At 34.7% G+C, this 22,361-nt stretch overlaps 1 protein-coding gene across 1 annotated transcript in view; it reads right to left on the minus strand.

Moving 5' to 3' along the window:
- Positions 1-22,361, minus strand: part of LOC119601984 (calcineurin-binding protein cabin-1-like) — a 446,878-nt gene that overhangs the window by 215,714 nt on the left and 208,803 nt on the right. Inside the window, exon 7 of the mRNA XM_037953280.1 lies at positions 9,986-10,102. Coding sequence (XP_037809208.1) covers positions 9,986-10,102 — 117 coding nt within the window. The remainder of the gene's footprint in view (positions 1-9,985; positions 10,103-22,361) is intronic.

The raw sequence follows: 22,361 nt of genomic DNA on the forward strand, positions 1-22,361 counted from the left end.
ATACCATCAAATATTTGTTCAAGTCTGAAAATAGCCATGAAATAAATATTTCGTTTGTTTGACGCAACTTCATAAATATTTTATAACAAATATTTGGACCTAATATAATAAAGCTACTTTCGTCAATAGAATCTGGGAAGAAGTATTAGATTTAACGCTATGCTCGGGGAAGTTTTCCCGTTTTTCCTACCGAGCGCGTCCCCGGGTGTCGGATAGGGGGTGGTGATGGACCATCTGTCCTCTCCCAGCTTTAGAGCCACTTAAGCTGAGGGAGGGTAGATTGTCCACCTCCTGGGAATATTATAATAAAAATAAAAAGATAAAAGTTACGGTGCAGGGCCTAAATAACCCAGTACCGGCGGAAAGTGTTGATCTACTAGCGAGTCACCTGTCGTCGTCATCCTGCAAAGTGCTACTACGAAGGCGGGTACCTTGGCCTCCGTGGCGGACAATGCGTCAAGTGTACAGCATGCCATTGGCAAAAACATAGGGGTGAAAGAGAAGGATGTACTCGGAGTGAGCTCTGAGGATTCCGAATCCTCAGATGATAATAACAACACCATTACAGCAAGACCCAAAAAGGATGAAGTAGTAAAGCTGTCATATTCAAAATTGCGAAGGTGACGATTGGAAGGGCTGTTACAACAAGCCTCGAAAAGGACACTAAAAACCTAAGACCACAGCATCAGTAGCAACTACTGATGACGTTAAGGAGTCAAATACTAAAAGCGAGGAAGGTACCACTAACTCGCCAAAATAAGATGCAGCTGCCCTTTCCAAAATTGGGGAAGCGCCGATTGAAAGGGCTGTCAAAACCGGCCCCGATAAGGACACTAAAACACCTAAGACGGTACTCAAAGCATCATTAGCAAGTACTGGTAACTATGAGGAGTCAAATCCTAAAAGCGTGGAGGAAATCACTCACTCGCCAGAAGACAGAACAGCAGTGCTGTCCAAAATTGGGAAAGTGTCGATTAAAAAGACTGCTCTTCCTATGCCTAATAAGGACACCACAGTGCCATCAATGGTACAAACACCAATCGCAGAGGACAATCCCTCATGGATTTCCTTAATACTAAAGACTTGATCACATCGCAATTAGGTAATAAAGCTACCTTCGTCAATAGAATCAGAGAAGAAGTTTTAGATATAACTATATGTTCAGAAGAGCTTATAAACGAAATTCAGGATTGGAGAGTTTCGGACGAACCAAAGCCGATAAAGTTTCGGAATAAGTCTCAAACTAATAAGACAATGTTCAGTTCCTTACTAAAGAACCGCTTATGTCAGGACACTTTTCAATGTCGAAATACAGAGGACATAGACGCCAAAGTAGAAATGCTCACAAGTGCCTTGGTTGAATCGTTCGAGGACAGCTGCCCTCTGCGAGAGCGAAGATCTGCCCAGGAGAAACCCTGGGTAACCGGGTAGATCCGGAACCTTGGTAAGACTCCTCGCAAACTTTTTAACCGGGCACGGCGTAAAAAAACCGCAGTATACTGGAATGAGTATCGCAGTAAACTTGGTGAATATAAGAAAATTGTTCGAAAGGCCAAACGAGACTCTTGGAAACTTTTATGTGAACAGGTAGACAGCGTAAATGACGTATCGAAGATAAAAAATTCCTATCCAAAACTCATGTCAAACCGGAATCTATGGTCGATGATAATGGACTCTCATTTCCCACCCGGTATATCGAATAACATAAATGAACCGATATTGGATGAAGGGGACGCTAACACGGAAATCGTAATTACATCTGATATGGTTAAAGGGGCAATCAAGAGCTTCGCTCGCTATAAAGCTGCAGGGCCGGATGGCATTTTTCCGGCACTCTTACAGAAGGAGGCGGGACTGGTTTCCGTACATCTGTCTCAGATATTAACTGCATGCTTGAAATTCACATATACCCCCATTTAATGGCAGGATGCAAGGGTAATATTCATACCTAAACCAGGGAAACCTAGCTATGCGACACCTAAGTCTTATCGACCGATGAGTCTTACGTCCTTCCTACTTAAAACCTTGGAACGGATAGTCGATAGTATGGTTAAAAGTAGTATACCAGACAAAGACCTAAAATTTAAGCAGCATGCTTATGTAAAGGGACGATCGGTGGAAAACGCTTTAAACGAAGTTGTCCACTACATAGGTGCATCCTTTGATAGGAAACTATATACACTGGCGGTATGCATTGACATCGAAGGCGCCTTCAATAACGTGCACACTGATACTCTTATCCAATCCCTAGACCAGTTTTATGTTGACCGGGTGCTCCGTAACTGGATCAACCACATGCTAAGGAACAGATGGATAAGCTGCGAGATGTACGATATAACTATCAGGAAAAGGGTATTTCGCGGTATACCACAGGGTGGCATTTTGTCACTTTTACTCTGGGTTACCACGATTAATAGCCTCCTAAGGACCCTAACCGAGAAAGAACTTAGACCTGTCTGCTATGCAGACGATGCTCTGAATACGGCCTTGAACTGGGCTCAACCGAGAGGCCTCAATGTTAACCCGGCAAAAACGGAAATCTGTCTTTTCACAAGAAAGACAAAAATTTCTACGTATACTGATCCTTGATTCCTGGGCAAGAAGATACCAGAGACAGACAAAGTTAAGTACTTAGGTGTAATCCTCGACAGGAAATTAAAATGGAGACACCTCATAGAGGATAGGATCAACAAAGCACATCGGTGCTGGGCGATATGTAGGAGAACTATAGGGATGAAATGGGGTCTTAGTCCTACTATGACAAATTGGCTTTATAAAAGTGTAATTAGACCAATTCTAGCTTATGCTTAAATAATCTGGTGGACAGGTTTAGACAAAAAGTACAATAACAAACTACTACAGGGAGTTCAGCGTACATGCTGCTTGGGTATAAGTGGTGCCATGTACTACTTAAACCAAGGCTCTGGAAACGTCGCTAGATATTCCACCCATTGAAACATATTTAGGATATAAGGCGGCGCTTACTGCCGAACGGCTCTTTACTTTAGGCGAACTGGCCAAAAGCGGTTATAGGACACGTCATCAATGTATACTGGACACATTGGAAGGTTATACACAATCATCGGACGTGCCTGATAGTATACCAGACACAGAATATGTCGGAAACTTTGAAACGCTGATCCCAGATAGAATGTCTTGGTCAAGCCGAACATTAGAGCAAATAACAGTAGGAATCATTTGTTACGCGGATGGCTCTAAATTGGGGGGACAAAGTGGGACTGGGGTTCTATACTGAAGTCCCAGAAACAGAAATCTACCACCGTTTACCAAATCATAACACAACCTTCCAGGCAGAAGTACGAGCAATAACGGAATGCGTAAATTGGATTAGAATAAATATGGCGCCCACAGCGCTTAATATATTTACCGATAGCCAGAAGGCAATTAGGGCGATATTAGCCGATAGAACTAAATCTAAGACCGTATTGGATTGTAAGAAAGCTTTAACTGAATACTCTCCCAGAGGTAAGGTTCACATCATATGGGTACCAGCCCACTCGGGAGTAGTCGGTAACGAAAGGGCGAATGTAATAGCTTTAAAGGGTAGGGAGCTCGAGACAGTTAACCTGACAAACGCGAAACCATTCGACGCAACAAAAGCTGAACTAAAAATATGGGTGAGAGAATTCCATAAGGCCTCTTGGAATAATGAAACAGTGGGTAGAACCACGAAGATCCTATGGGGTGACCCTGATGAGAGCAAGACGAAAAATCTCCTCAAAATGAGCAAGTCTGAAGTTAGTATGATGGTACGTATTCTGAGTGGACACACAGGATTACGAGCACATCTATGCAAAATTGGACGTGCGGATTCAGACGAATGTAGAGCATGTGGAGAGGACAGTGAAACTCTGGAGCACTTTCTTTCCCTAGACCAGTTTTATGTTGACCGGGTGCTCCGTAACTGGATCAACCACATGCTAAGGAACAGATGGATAAGCTGCGAGATGTACGATATGACTGTCAGGAAAAGGGTATTTCGCGGTATACCACAGGGTGGCATTTTGTCACTTTTACTCTGGGTTACCACGATTAATAGCCTCCTAAGGACCCTAACCGAGAAAGAACTTAGACATGTGTGCTATGCAGACGATGCTCTGAATACGGCCTTGAACTGGGCTCAACCGAGAGGCCTCAATGTTAACCCGGCAAAAACGGAAATCTGTCTTTTCACAAGAAAGACAAAAATTTCTACGTATACTGATCCTTGATTCCTGGGCAAGAAGATACCAGAGACAGACAAAGTTAAGTACTTAGGTGTAATCCTCGACAGGAAATTAAAATGGAGACACCTCATAGAGGATAGGATCAACAAAACACATCGGTGCTGGGCGATATGTAGGAGAACTATAGGGATGAAATGGGGTCTTAGTCCTACTATGACAAATTGGCTTTATAAAAGTGTAATTAGACCAATTCTAGCTTATGCTTCAATAATCTGGTGGACAGGTTTAGACAAAAAGTACAATAACAAACTACTACAGGGAGTTCAGCGTACATGCTGCTTGGGTATAAGTGGTGCCATGTACTACTTAAACCAAGGCTCTGGAAACGTTTCTAGATATTCCACCCATTGAAACATATTTAGGATATAAGGCGGCGCTTACAGCCGAACGGCTCTTTACTTTAGGCGAACTGGCCAAAAGCGGTTATAGGACACGTCATCAATGTATACTGGACACATTGGAAGGTTATACACAATCATCGGACGTGCCTGATAGTATACCAGACACAGAATATGTCGGAAACTTTGAAACGCTGATCCCAGATAGAATGTCTTGGTCAAGCCGAACATTAGAGCAAATAACAGTAGGAATCATTTGTTACGCGGATGGCTCTAAATTGGGGGGACAAAGTGGGACTGGGGTTCTATACTGAAGTCCCAGAAACAGAAATCTACCACCGTTTACCAAATCATAACACAACCTTCCAGGCAGAAGTACGAGCAATAACGGAATGCGTAAATTGGATTAGAATAAATATGGCGCCCACAGCGCTTAATATATTTACCGATAGCCAGAAGGCAATTAGGGCGATATTAGGCGATAGAACTAAATCTAAGACCGTATTGGATTGTAAGAAAGCTTTAACTGAATACTCTCCCAGAGGTAAGGTTCACATCATATGGGTACCAGCCCACTCGGGAGTAGTCGGTAACGAAAGGGCGAATGTAATAGCTTTAAAGGGTAGGGAGCTCGAGACAGTTAACCTGACAAACGCGAAACCATTCGACGCAACAAAAGCTGAACTAAAAATATGGGTGAGAGAATTCCATAAGGCCTCTTGGAATAATGAAACAGTGGGTAGAACCACAAAGATCCTATGGGGTGACCCTGATGAGAGCAAGACGAAAAATCTCCTCAAAATGAGCAAGTCTGAAGTTAGTATGATGGTACGTATTCTGAGTGGACACACAGGATTACGAGCACATCTATGCAAAATTGGACGTGCGGATTCAGACGAATGTAGAGCATGTGGAGAGGACAGTGAAACTCTGGAGCACTTTCTTTGCCACTGTCAGGCATTCGTCGAAGTTAGATCCAAGTATCTTGGAAGTGATGTTATTCCGGAAATAACATTCCTGACAAACAGCGATTGGAAGATTCTTAGGAATTACGTTCAGGAAACTGAGTTTATAAAAACTGAAAAATAATTCATTCAGTTCCCTTTTTTTCATGATAAGGAGCGCACAACAGGACCGATAATGGCCTAGGTGTATTTCTTCGGATTTAATGTAGTATACATCCTCCTATCAACCTACCTACCTACCTAACTCTATGCTCAGAAAAACTAAATTCGATATTGGAGAATTTCGAAAGAGCACTACTCTTCAAAAAACTAATTGAAACCAACAAGTTTTTTCATAACTTTTGGATATTATGAGGGCAACTTACAACAGAGAAAGTCAATTTGGCTAATGTAGGCTGTATACCCTTGTTGAATAGTCCATATTTAATTATTGTGCCATTTATAAGTAAATAATTACGTGGTCGCAAAGTTTTAAAACCAAATTTATACAATTTTACAAAATTTGCAGTTTTATGGATAGAATATTTGCGGCCCGTCGGTTATGCAAATTTTAGAAATAAGAAAAATGTGCTCTAGAAGATATCACTGTGGGAGAAGCTTAAATATTGCAAAAATAAACGTGAAAGTTTCGGAAAAAGGGCTTTTTCGCGAAGCACACTGACAGCGTAACTTCAATATACCCAAAATATCGCGTGATCGAAATACTTTTAAATTTTACATGTTGAAATCATAAAGCCGCGATAAAATATTAGCATGCAAAGATGTTAGAGCGAATACAAAAAAATTGCGAATTTTTCAAATGGTTTAATTGAGAAATCAATTTAGGATTTAGCAAAAGCAGGTATGTGATTTCCATATATTAAATGCTCCAACAAAAAGTCCTGTGTGTTTCAAATTATATTGATTTAAATCATAAATCCGCCAAAATAATATTTTATTTAAATTAGTTAATATAATACCGTAAATAATGGATCATCAGCTACCTTTTGGTGCACTCATCAACTTAAAATAACTTTATGGGTCGATTCAATCTCGTCCGTCCTTCCGTTAATATTTTTATGAAACTTTTTATTTAAAGTACCGATTTTTATGAAATTTTGTGGAACTAGTCTACGTTTTTGGTAGATTAATTCCACCAAATAAAATTTCAAATTAATAGTTTAATTGCAACTTCTAAACATATTTGAAATCCGCTGTATGGTATTATAATTGGTCAAATATACCCCTTAAAGTCTCTAAACCCAAATTTCGAACGAAATCTTAAAATCTCTATATAAAATGGGAAGAATATTTCAATATAAAAATTGTTTTCCAAAAAGTCCTATGTGGAGTTTTTTTGAATTGCGCTAAAACGCGTTAAAAATTCGTTTATTTTTCAAAATACATATTAATTACATTAGTGAACGAATCCAAAAAGATACATATTTTTCTTAAGCAACACGATACAACAAAAAAAACAGCTAATTTTACCCGTTTTTTTTGCTTTTCTGAAAACTTTGTTAAAACCCACATAGTACTAATATTCAAAACAGGGACGATATGTAAGTTTCTTACGATCCATATCTCTTCACCAATCTTTATGTGGATCTGTCCATAATTGACCCTACCACACATAAGTAAGTTTCTTGCGAGCCAAAATCCTCTCTACTGACTTTTATGAAAATGATTGACCCTACCCTCCATATAAGGTCCCCTTCAGGAAATGACATTAACGCTCATCACTGGCTTAAAAATACGAGTAAAGCGATGAAATTGGACACACATAAGTTTTATATGAACAAAAATCTCTCTACCAAATTAAATGTAAAGTCCCCTTCAGAAAATTGCTTTAACGATCTTTGCTGCCTTAAAAATAGTGTACAGTTATGAAATTCGACATAAGAAACATTTATAGCAAAGTAAATCTTCCTACGGAATTTTATGCGGAATGTGTCGGTAACTCACCCTCCATATAAGCCACCCCTATGATATTTGATGCAAACAAGTTTTATATGAAGCAAAATCGGTCTGCAAAATGATAAGTAAATAGTTGAGCCAACCCCTCATATAAATATGATGAGGATGATTCAGAAAATTACGAGTAAAGCAATGAAAATCGACATAAAAAAAGTTTATACTTAGGAACATAATTCTTCATTCCGAATTTAATGAAGATTGATCTTTAACTGGCAATACCTAAGGCCGAATATAACACTTTCACAAGTGTGTTGAATTCGTCTGTGAAGGGAGTTCAGTGGACAGTGTCAATTTATAATTTTGACCCTTGAAAATTTCAGATAGACAGACATTGCACTATGGACAAGAGTGTGATAACGGGTGTATTAGAAATTAATTATGTATCTTTAGCTAATATTAAAAGGAAAAATTGCGACATAATCAGTATCGGCGTCAAAGCTATTAAGATTTGAAAATATCACTGCAATGCACTATGATTCAAATCACCAATGTACTGTTGAGTAAAATCGCAAATTTTGAGCGAAAATGAACCATTTGGCGGTCATTAACCAATTCACTACTATTAAGGGGGCTTTTATAACCCAACTTGTTCGATTCAGAAAGTCTTGTGGGACTCGCGATAGTTTTTTAATCAACACATGTCTGATAAGGACATTATTCTTTGCATGCTCCTTCAACAAAATTTTTAAATGCTTATAAGATAGTAACCTAGAACAAATTTTATTAAAGTGAAATTAGTTCACTATATATCAGGCTATTCATTTCTTATCTCAGGATTGACAAATGGTAACATTTCCTCAGAAGCTTTCAAGAAGTTAAAATTTTGGTAATTGAGAATTATTTACACACTTTCCACAATTAACGATAAAATTAATGATAGAACGCCGACTCCATAGAATTCTTTTAATATTTTGAAATGATGACTTTGACTGCGTGCAGTAGATCAGTATTTAGCATTTCAAAAAAATCAATAACGAATTTGAATATATTGGAGTATTGGTAATAGGACGCTATAAAAAATAAATTATACTCATAAATATAAATTATACTAATTATGAAAAAATAATACACTATAGCTCGAAAAAAATAACATGCAAGTATTTTACAAAAATGTAGGAAATTTATTTCTCTATAAAAATTATAATAGCATCCAAACGCGTACGATGCATATTAACTAAGATATTCGTAAAAAAATAATTTTTATTACCTTAATCGCAATTTACTTGATCAAAATTAAGAAACAACTTGTAATAATATAATTTTTTCTTAATTATTGGCAAAAAATTACTTTTTCCACAAATCCTTTAACTTCTCATCGCAGGTACGGTAAAACTATGAGAGGCATTGAGCTCATTCTTTTTGTGGTTAATTCTAATATATTTCCTTTATAATATCCAGTATAGAAAACATTAATTTTTTAAAATCCATTTAAAAAAATTTTTTAAAGTTTGAAAATGGAGATGCTGTTAAAATAATGGCCCTTTTTGACCACAGACTAAGCCGAGTAAGCGTTATCCAATTTGAACAAAAATTCATACTAGTACATTTATGAATCTTACAAAGATAAACATAATATTTTTTTGAAAATTTTTTAAAACTAAAAAAAAATTTCTTATATTTACTTTTTTGTGTCTTCAGAATCACAAAATTCTCGGGGGAAATTTTAATAACTCAAAACTTTTTTAACCAATTTTGAGTACAATTTTGCATACATTACGATTTTGCTATAAAATGGTGCAATAAATAATACTTAAAGCCTCATTTTGTGAAAAAACTGCATAAAGTGCCATTTTTTCCATATAAATGCATTACAAACTTTGGCGGCGATGCGCGGGCTCTTAATAATTGAATAATATTTTACAGTCTTCCATTTTACGTTATAATACAACATAATTTCACTATTAGAAGTTGATCCGAGAGAAAATCCTATTTTTGACCCACCCTAGAGTACATAATGAGTATTTTAAAGACTGGGTTTCTTTAAATTCATTCTTGCCGTGTTACCAACACGACAATGCTCTGAATCACACAACTAAGTAGAGCTGTAAAACTGTGAATTCGTTAAGAAGATGTAAAAATTTTAAATTGACCTCGATATTATCCGGTGGAAATACGACGAATGAAAGTAATGAGGAATAGTATCTTTAAAATATATAGATTCCTTTTTCAAGCGATGCATAAAAAATCTTCTATAGCGATTTTTTAAGAATTAAAATCCATTTAATAATCAGATAAGTTCATAAAATAATTTAAATTTTTGCCATAAGATACAGAAATTTAGTTTATTTTACTATTTTTACACATTTTAAAAATATTTTCCATCGGTTGGTGAATATCAAAATAAAACATGTTTATTTTGGTTTTGTTCCATGAATACGTGGCATTGACATATTGAAATTAACTTAATCCAACTACTTTTTGGATTTAATAAATGCAAACTGGATTTACTAGTGAAAAAAATAATATTAACATTTAATACCTGTTACCACTTAAATGATTTTCCATTCTTAATTCCAAATAAAGAATACACATCCGATAAGAAGCTTCATAATTTGTAGGTGTTAATTGATTCCATGTAGATAAACTGAAATGTAACCTGTAAGTGTAAATGTGTTGTTATTTAATTGAAAAATACAATAAATCTTTTAAATTAAGGAGTACGCAAGAAAAATATAGTGAATACGTTTGTTCGTTCTTATTCATTTACGAGCAGTATTATTGGTATCACTTAAGTTTTTATATTTGTCACAAGCTTCAGCAATATATTACCAATAATAAAGAATTTGTAAAAAAGGAAATTTAGGTTTTAAATGTTTTAAAAGTTTTTAATATTTCTATAAATAATATTTTGTATTGGATAATGTGAAATGTCACAAGCTTCAGCAAAATATTACCAAATGTCATCTTGATTATATTCTTAATTTGTCTAATAATATTAATATTTATATAAATAATTTTGTATAGTCTAGTAGAGTAGATTGCAGTACCATTTTTAGAACTTTCAATATAGCCTAAAAATCAGATGATATTGGAAAAAAAAACCATTTTTGTTGACTAGACAGACCAAAAAAAATATATCTCAAAATTTTCTTAACCGTTTTAATATTTTTCAACTGTTTTGAAAAGAGTTTCCTTTGTCCTTTTTAAAAAGTATACACACTTTTATATTTTTTACGGAAATGTGTAAAATATTTATATCTGAATACAAATTTTTATAAATTTTTTTCATTTTTTTACAATTCAAGATCATTTTTGACCCACACTTTATTTGAAAACATATTTTTTTATTTTAGCCCATATTTCTATGAATAAAATAAGATATGAAGCTTTGAATAAAACTGACAGAAATATAACTTTTTTTCGTAAAATTAAAAAATTTACCAAATCTCTCATTTCTAAAGTAAATTATCAATTTGTATAATAAAGCTTATATTTGTGTTGCATATCTTGAGTTCAGGAAAGAGAAATTTGGTAAATTTTTGTTTTTACGAAAAAAATTATTCATATTCATAGAAATATGGGCTAAAATAAAAAATATGTTTTCAAATAAAGTGTGGGTCAAAAATGATTTTGAATTGTTAAAAAAATGAAAAAATATATAAAAATTTGTATTCGGATCTAAATATTTTACACATTTCCGTAAAAAATATAAAAGTGTGTATACTTTTTAAAAAGGACTAAGGAAACTCTTTTCAAAGCAGTTGAAAAATATTAAATCGGTTAAGAACATTTTGAGATATAATTTTTTTGGTCTGTCTAGTCAACAAAAAGCGCTTTTTCAATATCTTCCGATTTTTAGGGTATATTGAAGATTCTAAAAATGGTAAAATGATCTACTCATCTAGATCTATAAAAAGCATTATATCGCGTAACGAGTGTTTTTTATTGTCACACAGTGTAATTTTTCAAAAACCAAAACTGAGATGGATTTCTCAGCAGCTTTGTTGAAAAATGATCCTGTGGACTGAAAACCATATTTACAGATATTAAAAAGTCTTATGTAATAATTATGTTTCTGGTCCGATATCATTACTATCTTAAAAAAATTAGTTATTAATAAGATAATAAGTTATACCAGCTACATAGGGTTTCAAATTAGTTAAATTTATATTTTGAAAACTACTCCGTATAATATCTATGTAGATATATTGTTTTCATTATTGATTTTTTGTCGATTAAAAAATAGAACTCTGGAACTCGCCTATGAATATTTTGTTAAAATTTACAAAATTACGATATCTTTAATAGTTAACGAGAATTTAAAAAACAAAAATTTTGGGATCCAAATCTCCAAATCAGCAAAATCCGTCCATAAATAACGGAGATATGGGCAAAAATCCAAGACAACCTCTGAAAATTTTATAAAAAATAGGAATTCTACATACAACAACAACACAACAACATTGTATTGAAAAAAAAAAACGTATGTTTGGATGTATGTTGTTTTGTGTATTGTTTTTTATTGAAAAGCTCATGCTTTAATAAAAAAGCAACAACAACATTTTATTTAAAAAACGTATATTAGAATGTGTTGTGATGGGTAGATCTATACATACGAATTTAAACTTAACGGATATTAATATTGCTTGAATAATTGTTCAAATGAATACCTTTGAAATGAGCAAATACTTATTTCAAATAAGATGCAAAGAATGAAAAAGAGCAGACTACGCGTCAAGTATTTGTTGTTGTTACATCCGACTTCGAGCTACCTGCCTACCTACATCACATTCTTTAAATTCTTTAATAAAATATTCTGGTCTGAGTCGCAAAACGTGAAATACGCATCAAATTTACTTAACTATTACACAATTTATTTAGACTATTATATAGTATTACATCATACAATTATTTCAATATCATCTAGAAATAATAATATCGATTTTACCACGAATAATATTTTAAGTATCGGTAGAGTGTAAATTGTGGCGTGTCATCACCACTCCTACGTAGTCTCCGATTCCCATTGGTGATTTCAAGTACACGTGTTTGGAGAATCTATTGAGATCCCATGCTATCTGAATATTAACAACGCAGTAAGTATTTCATATTAAATATGAGTACTACGAGGTTAATAACTCCTGAATCTCACTGTTCCCTACAGAAAATCATATGAACGATCGTACCACCTGTACCTAATTCAGAAACTCCTTCAAGCCTCTAACATTGGGCGGAGTTATATGGTTCCAGTCAGTCTAAACCCATATGGGTCATCAGTGTTATATAACTTGTGATGGTGACCAAGTATAAAGACAAAAATATAGGACCGAAAATTAGATCTTTGTGTGATCTGAACACGTGTGGAAATTTCCATATGGCTTAACACTGTGGACATTCTCTAGCCTAAAACTAAACCTCCTTGAACATATTGCCAATTTATCTCCTTAATCCATAATTCTAAATTTAAAATCACAAATTACCAATTAAGCTAAACATAAAAATAGATAATCTAAATTTAGCCACTAACCCGATAACTAATTCATAGTTGACTTCTTTTAATTTCCTTAAACTTGTGCTAAAATATCACTTAACCAGATTTGCATATTGAAAAATTTACAATAATACCAAACTCTTAATAACATACTTTTATACCGAATCATATAACCTCCTTTAATATTAATTTAATTACATTTTAAATATAAAATTATTTAACCTCTAATTTAAAAATTATCAATATAATTTATTACTAACAAAACTTCATGCAAAAATAATTCATAACCGAACACCCTAAAATAATTTACTAGTACTTCACGTATCCATCAATCAACAGGCCTGCTGACTGCGTTGGACAATAATACTATGTAAGTTTACTAAATTATAAGAACAACATCGCTAGTAGTATTTTTTTTTTTTTTTTTTTTTTTTTTAAATTTTTAGATTTTATTGGAAGAATACTATTAATATCTGAGACATAATTTAATTTTAAAAAGATGAATGAAATACAAAGAAATTAATGAAAAAGAAAAAATACTCCAGTTATTAATAGAATTCCCATAATTTTTTTCCAATTTTATTTTTGCATACGGTTTTGTATGTACTCTTATCAATCTCTTCAATTTGAGATCTGATATTATTTGTTTGTTGTGATTTTTTTTTAATTTTGGAAGTAATTTTGTCAATAACAAGGGAATGAACCCTAATATAAATTTCTACATTTTGTAAGAAGTTTCCAAATATGTGAATAATATGTTTTAACTAAGTTATATTTTATTATTATTACTTAATCTTAATTATGAAATTTGTTAATTAATAAATTTGTGAAAGCAATATGATTTCTTAGAATAATTTCAAAGGTTAATGAAAGGTAGAGAAATAAAGTAATTGTCAGTAAAGTGGGCTGAATGAAAATTATGGTCATCAGCATGGTTGGGTGGGAAAGAAAATGACCTTGGGGATAATTTACATCTTCATCACCCATGAGCAGAAATATCACAGACTAGTGTAATTACCTTTTTGTTTGCTACTCCAATTGTATTTTCTTTTTATTATTACTGCACACAATAAATATTTAAATTATAGTAATAGTAACCTTCATGTTATCACAGCCTACGCCCGTTCCACTGAGCTAGACTGAAACATAGCTAGGTGTGCAGACCCGTGATAACTCAATGCTTAAAAAACGGTTCGTTACATTGCCTTGTGTATTTTGTTTATTTTTTGTGCTTTATATCGTTTAGCGTTCTTGTTGTTGTTTCGTTTGTTTTGCTACTGCTAAAGTACTAGTAAAGTCGGGAAAAATTAAATAAATTGAAATTTTATAATATTAATCATTTTTAACCACACTATGGTGAGGGTGTATAATATTCGACAAAGGCGAATACTATATATACTTCTTGTTATACCCTTCACCTTCGTGAGAAGGGTGTATATAAGTTTGTCACTCCGTTTGTAATTTCCACAATATAATTTTCCGACCCTATAAAGTATATATAATCTGAATCTTTATAGATAGTCTGTTGAAATCAGTTTTCTGAAGACCCCAGATATCTTCGGGATCCGAATCGTCAATAATTCGAGAAGTTTCGGGGGAGTTTTCCCGTTTTTTCTACCGAGCGCGTCCCCGGGTGGCGGATAGGGGGTGGTGATGGACCATCTGTCTTCCCCCAGTTTTTAGTTTCACTCAAGCTGAAGGAGGGCAGATTGTCCGCCACCTGGGAATATTATATTCCCCGCGGACCAAAAAACTGGAAAAAAAACAACATGGAAAATAAAAATAAAAAGTTAAAAGTTACGGTGCAGGGCCTAAATAACCCAGTACCGGCGGCAAGTGTTGATCCACTCGCGAGTCACGTGTCGTCGTCATCCTGCAATCGTGAGCAAAATAATACTACGGAGGTGGGTACCTTGACCTCCGTGGCGGACAATGCGTCAAGTGTACAGCATGCCATTGGCAAAAACATAGTGGTGAAAGAGAAGGATGTACTCGGAGAGAGCTCTAAGCTACCTCAGCCTTTAAATATAGGTGAGGGTTCCGACTCTGAATCCGCAGATGATAATAACAACACCATTATAGCAAATCCCAAGAAGGATGAAGTAGAGCAAATGGTGAAAGAGGTAAGTGATAACATAGCTAAACTACCAATTACTAAGAAAAGACTATCTGGAGCACAGAGGAGGAAGTTGAAAAAGATGCTTCAGGATATCATAGTTAGTCAATCCCACGACACTCCTAAGGAAAAATCGGACTCTCTCACAAGATCTGAGGCAAAGAGAATCATTTCTCCCGAAGAGTTGACAACTGAGAATAAACCTAAGAAGAAAAAGAGCTCCCCGTCTTCTAATACGCAGTCGAAGCACAGCCACACTTCACTCAAAGGAACCTCAAGTCAGCATCCTGCGAGTAAGGTTGACAACGCCAAGCCAGATATTTCGGAGACGAACACGTCGACGAAACCAACCTCGAAGGTAAGGGTATCTCAAAAGAAGCTTCGAAAAACGAGGAAGGAGAAGCTAGACGGTGGAAAAGGAAAAGAGCCGCCATCTTACGCCAAAGTTGCCAGAAGGAGACACCGGGACGATCTTTGCTATACAGTTTACGATGCCGGTAATCCGACAGGCAAAATTCCAATAGACCAGCAGAGTAAGGTAGAAGATCTGGTGAACAATAAGATAGTGGACCACGCAATCGCTTCAAAAGGCAAACAACCTATATCGAGCGTGAGCTGTGAGTTCAGCATGGGCGTGATGTGGATGAGGTTGGCATCTCACCAATGTGTTAGCACCCTAAGGAACTTGGTGGCGCTAAGCTGTCCCAGGGAGGAGGGATACTGTCTATATAAAAGGATGGGACAGCAAACTGGCTAATGAACGTATACTGGAAATTCTTGGAGGTTAAAATGCTGACCTGGCTGTGGAAAAATGGGATGTCTTTTACAGGAAAGAAGAACCTCAGGGAACTTTATTTGTAATAGGTATCGACAAGAATTCCATGGCTAGACTTGCCAAGAATAAAGGTAGAGCTTACTTCGCCTCTAAAGCTGTTATATTCAAAATTGGGAAGGTGCCGATTGGAAGGGCTGTTACAACAAGCCCCGAAAAGGACACTTAAAAACCTAAGAACACAGCATCAGTAGCCACTACTGATAAGGTTGAGGAGTCAAATCCTAAAATCGAGGAAGTTACCACTAACTCGCCAGAAGAAAGTGCAGCTGCCCTTTCCAAAATTGGGAAGGCGCCGATTGAAAGGGCTGTCAAAACCGGCCCCGACAAGGACTCTAAAACACTTACGACTGTACCCAAAGCATCATTAGCAAGTACTGCTAATGTTGAGGAGGCAAATCCTAAAATCGAGGAAATTGGGAAGGTGTCGATTAAACAGTCTCATATTCCAATGCCAGATAAGGACACCGCAGTGCCATCAATAGTACCCACTGCATCAATAGCCACTTCTGTCTACCCGGAGGAGTCAAGTCCAAAGAGCGAGGAGGTGAAAACCAACTCGCTGGAAGACAGTTTAATGTATGACCATGATTGAGGTTATCCAAATAAACCTCCATCGCACAGTGGGGCAGAATCGAAATTTTTTTTGCTTGGACATACTACTTATCTCTTATAATATCCGAGGCATTTAAAAATTTAGTGATACAAAATTTACCATATTTTGGATTTTGGACCAAATGCGGTGTCCAGATAAGGACACCACAGTGCCATCAATAGTACCCACTGCATCAATAGCCACTTCTGTCTACCCGGAGGAGTCAAGTCCAAAGAGCGAGAAGGTGAAAACCAACTCGCTGGAAGACAGTTTAATGTATGACCATGATTGAGGTTATCCAAATAAACCTCCATCGCACAGTGGGGCAGAAATTTTTTTTGCTTGGACATACTACTTATCTCTTATAATATCCGAGGCATTTAAAAAATTAGTGATACAAAATTTACCATACCTTGGTCCGCCTTTTTTTGAATACCGGGCGTAATTTTGGACCAAATGGACTCAACTTGTTAGTTAGACAACAAAATTTCCAATAATATACAAAAAATTTCAGATCAATATCATTTACAGATCCAAAAATATACGTTTTTTAATTTAAAAATTCAAAAAGTTTTAGATTTTTGCCGTTTTTTTGCCAAATGTGTCTTAACTCTTTTATTAATAAAATAAAATTTTCTTTAAGAACATATAACAATTTTATAGTTTTCTTAAAGGTATCTTTATCGCTTTGGCGTAAAAAACTTGTCCTATTTTCTGAAAATGTTGCCACTGCGTCCTTCCGAATATGACCTATTTTTTATCAAAACTTCAAATTTGGGCGACATGTTCTAAAATCCCAAAGCTGAGATCAGAAAACTGAAAGCAGTTTTGGAAACCTCAATATGTTTTCTATTTACTCCAAAAGTATTTTCCCAGCCCTGAAAGAAATGTGGACCCTATGGGCAAAAAAGTAAAAAATCCCATTTTTGGGATTTTCATTCCTATTTTTGGGAATTGCGGGATGCCCTTTGACCTTTTCAATTTTTTTTTTGCATTTTCTTATTTGAAATGACAAATTTAACAAGCGTTGAAAATTTCATTGAGTTTTGTTCATAAATAAAGATTTTGTCATATATTACATATTTGTTTAATTTCTAAAACTATGATTTATATCAACATTTTAATAGGGTCGCAGATAGCTACAACAATTTAGTCCATATTTATCCCTTAATATCATTTTTTAGTTAGATATGGAAATTCTCGACCCTTTACAAAAAATTTCAAGCCAATATCTCAATTACATTCAAAACTATGTTCATTTAAACCTGTGTCCTTTAATTTCATCTTTTTCATATTTTAGTATTAAGTAGTTCTGTCATACATTTGGTGTTGAATAAAATATTTGGACAATTTTTAAAAATTATTTAGTTAATTATTTTATTAAAGACTATAACATTGTATATACAATAAAAAAATTATAATTTTATTATGAGCCACGCACAACAACACCTAAATTACCCCACACAAACCACCTTTTCCGCCCACCGAAATATAAAACACAATTTAATACAATATCATCAGTTAGTATAATTGCTTTTTTTATTTGAATTGTTTATCTTAAAAATAATACAATTAATTCTTACAACCTACTTATATAGTTAATTCCTAACACTACTTATTTTCTATAAAATAATCTGTCATATCGGTATACATATCCAGAAGGTAATATAAGTCCTTTAAATCTTCCTTGTTTTGTGATGATAGAGTTTCATAACAAATCCATCTTTTTCGCATAGTTGAAAGAACAGGATCAGAAGATAGAAGTAAACTATTAAAAATATCTTCATTCTGTGATTGCCTGGAGCATTTTCTTGAGCTGAATAGTTGAACATGCTTAAAATCTCGATTCCTCGCTTCCTGGGCTTCTTCTGTTAACTCTCCAAGTGGAAGAATATTCGATTCAATTATTATTTGACCATGACACAATACTTTGTGTACTGTTGGTGTTAGTTCCCTCCATGGATACAGAGATACAAGTAATTTAGAAATTTCAGATGTATATTCCCTAAATCGATTTCCATTAATTTTATGTTTACTATTCAGTGCCATTAAAATAGTGTTAACTCTTCGAAGCAACTCCTTGTCGATTCCAGTTATTTTTGAAGTAATTTCAAAATCACGAAAAAACCTTCTCGCCGTATTACCGTCATTTGTACTACCGCAACTTGGAAGTGGTTTGTCGATGTTTAATCCCATCTGAACTTTAAATTCTTCTTGGATTCTGCTTTTTTCCGCAGCTCTCAGTTCTTTCAATTCTTCATTATTTTTTGTTGATTTAGTAAGATTCTCTGGCACACTTCTATATTTGAAGTCGTATGCTATGTGTAAAAAGTAATCCAAAAATCGTATTCTGGCATGAAGTGGTGAAATTCCGAAAGACAGGACTTCTTCATTAATACTTCTGCTTTTGTTTATATTTGAGAATTGCGACTTTTTCTCATTACATATTGAGCATCTCCAGAAGGAAGAAGTTTCTGTTATGGCATTGCTGACCTTTCCATCAATCATTGTTAAGCTTAGCTGATATGATACGTTAATAGAGAATTCCTTTATTTTTATGCAAATGGGCTCCAGTGCATTTATTTCATCTTTTAAATATTCCACTAAATCTTTTGTTGTTTTCTTTGACTCCTTTATATATTCAAATCCAATGGGTCTACAAAAATTTTTTGAACCCGGAGTTGTATTGATCCATATATCTTCAAATGAATTTCCGATGCTTGACGATGATGGATTAAGGGAATATGAACGAATTCGTAATGGTACTAATGATGACATAAATACACTTTTCTAGTCTGCTAATGTCCGACTTCCACAAGCTTGTTTGTATTCTGGAAGTGCTGATAAACCGTCACATCCCCACTTACACATTAAGACAACATCACAGTTATGAATTTTCCTTAGTTGGTCTTCTGAAAAGTCTGACACAATTCTTGATGCTGTGTTTTCGAGCAAAGATGATATATCAATACAAGCTTCCACATCATTAACAGCAATAGGTGATGGTAGGATAGTTTGTTTTTTTTTTCCTTTGTGTCCTTTTTCATGCAGAGCTTTCCTTAATATTTGGTACTTATTTCGACTGAGACCCAGTTCCAACATAAGCGCTATTGCTTCCTCTTCAGTAAAATTTGATTGTGATGTTGGAGTTGGTATACTTTCCACAATTCGCTTAAGTCGTTTTGGTGATGCATTAGGAAGAATAGTTGCAATATGTACGGCATCCATAGGTTGGTTTTCCTTTTTCAGCATTTCGTTAAATGTATCAGCAATTTCCTCATTTGAGATTGAAAAAAGTTTTTGTGTGACCCTCTTTTTTGTTGACCTTGAACATAAGTCTTCGTATGACTTGCAAGGCTCCTGTTGATGTGTTGTAAGTTGAGATTTCCGTAGTAGTTTCCATCCAACTACAAAATTTTAATCGAAATTTCTTTTGACTTCCATCCACAGACTTACTTTTTACATCAAAAAGTTTTAAATTTTTGATATGCCTGTTTTGTCTACTTTTCTACTATATGTAGTTTTTATATAATTTGAAATGTCTTCAATTCTTTCTGGCCCTTTTGAAGATACACTCCATAAAACGGAACACAACTCTTCGTACTTTAATGTAATCTTCATTGTAGATTTATTAAATATGGTACTTAAAATCTGAGAAGTTTACTTATATACCAATTCTTGTCATTTCCGATACAGGTATTCCAAAGTAAAAAATTACGAATTGTCTACCTATTAACATTTAGGACTTTATTACTATAACCTGTAATTCAGTCATTGATATTTCTTGTTAGTGAATGAATCGAAATTATCATTATCTGTATATTTTTACCTACATGATCATAAACGAAACAGAACGAAATGATCTGTCGAAAAAATGTAGGTAAAAAGTAGTTATAAATTTCTGAAAATTTAAGCATAATAGGACCTTTCAATTATAAGGATAAGCAAACAAATAGAAAATAGGTAAATATAAGATTTAAATATGTTCTGTCATATTTAATACTAAAATATGAAAAATATGAAATTAAAGGATACAGGTTTAAATGAACATATTTTTGAATGTAATTGAGATATTGGCTTGAAAATTTTTGTAAAGAATCGAGAATTTCCATATCTAACTAAAAAAAGATATTAAGGGATAAATATGGACTAAATTGTTGTAGCTATCTGCGACCCTATTAAAATGTTGATATAAATCATAGTTTTAGAAATTAAACAAATATGTAATCTTTATTATGAACAAAACTCAATGAAATTTTCAACGCTTGTTAAATTTGTCATTTCAAATAAGAATATGCAAAAAAATTGAAAAGGTCAAAGGGCATCCTGCAATTCCTAAAAATAGGAATGAAAATCCCAAAAATGGGATTTTTTACTTTTTTGCCCATAGGGTCCACATTTCTTTCAGGGCTGGGAAAATACTTTTGGAGTAAATAGAAAACATATTGAGGTTTCCAAAACTGCTTTCAGTTTTCTGATCCCAGCTTTGGGATTTTAGAACATGTCGCCCAAATTTGAAGTTTTGATAAAAAATAGGTCATATTCGGATGGACGCAGTGGCAACATTTTCAAAAAATAGGACAAGTTTTTTACGCCAAAGCGTTCTGCGTAAAGATACCTTTTAGAAAACTATAAAATTGTTATATGTTCTTAAAGAAAATTTTATTTTATTAATAAAAGAATTAAGACACATTTTTGGCAAAAAAAACGGCAAAAATCTAAAATTTTTTGAATTTTTAAATTAAAAAACGTATATTTTTGGATCTGTAAATGATAGAATGAGAAAAAATTGAGTCCAGTTGGTCCAAAATTACGCCCGGTATTCAGAAAAAGGCGGACCAAGGTATGGTAAATTTTGTATCACTAAATTTTTAAATGCCTATAACTCGGATATTATAAGAGATAAGTAGTATGTCCAAGCATGTTTTTTCAAGAAAATATAAAAATCTCTGTATTTGGGTGAAAAACAAAAAAATGGCACGAGTTTAAAAATTTTACATGTCGTAGGTACCCTACTTTGAGCCGTCACAGCGCCGTCCCTGGGGCATCTGCAGGGTTCATCTTCAAAACTTAAACTCGAATACTCCTTGGTTACGCTCACGCCAAATTTTATCACGATCGGATATGCCGTTTAGAAATGCCAGATTTATTTCCAAAAAATTTCGATTCTGCCCCACAGGGTCTCGCCCGAGAACATGTATCTTATGTCACAAGAACTTATGTTTCCTCCTCTCAACAAGATTATCCACATCGGACGCAACCGTACTGAAGCAAGGTAGTGGCAACATATATCTAGCTTCCGTTTCTTTATTGAAGACCCAGAAACAGAAATATACCACCGTTTACCAAATCATAACACAAGCTTCCAGGCAGAAGGACGAGCAATAACGGAATGCGTAAATTGGATTAGAATAAATATGGCGCCCACAGCGCTTAATATATTTACCGACAGCCAGAAGGCAATTAGGGCGATATTAGGTGATAGACTGTAAGAAAGCTTTAACTGAATTCTCTCCCAGAGGTAAGGTTTACATCATATGGGTACCAGGCCACTCGGGAGTAATCGGCAACGGAAGGGCGAATGTAATAGCTTTAAAGGGAAGGGAGCTCGAGGCAGTTAACCTGACAAACGCAAAACCGTTCGACGCAACAAAAGCTGAACTAAATATATGGGTGAGAGAATCCCATAAGGCCTCTTGGAATAATGAAACAGATCCGAAGATCCCATGGGGTGACCCTGATGAGAGCAAGAGGAAAAATCTCTTCAAAATGAGCAAGTCTGAAGTTAGTATGATGGTACGTATTCTGAGTGGACACACAGGATTACGAGCACATCTATGCAAAATTGGACGTGCAGATTCAGACGAATGTAGAGCATGTG

Source organism: Lucilia sericata, unplaced genomic scaffold (genome assembly GCF_015586225.1).
Source record: "Lucilia sericata isolate MDLA Ls3-8-SP2 unplaced genomic scaffold, ASM1558622v1 Contig000203F_arrow, whole genome shotgun sequence".
Classification (NCBI taxonomy): Eukaryota; Metazoa; Arthropoda; class Insecta; order Diptera; family Calliphoridae; genus Lucilia; species Lucilia sericata.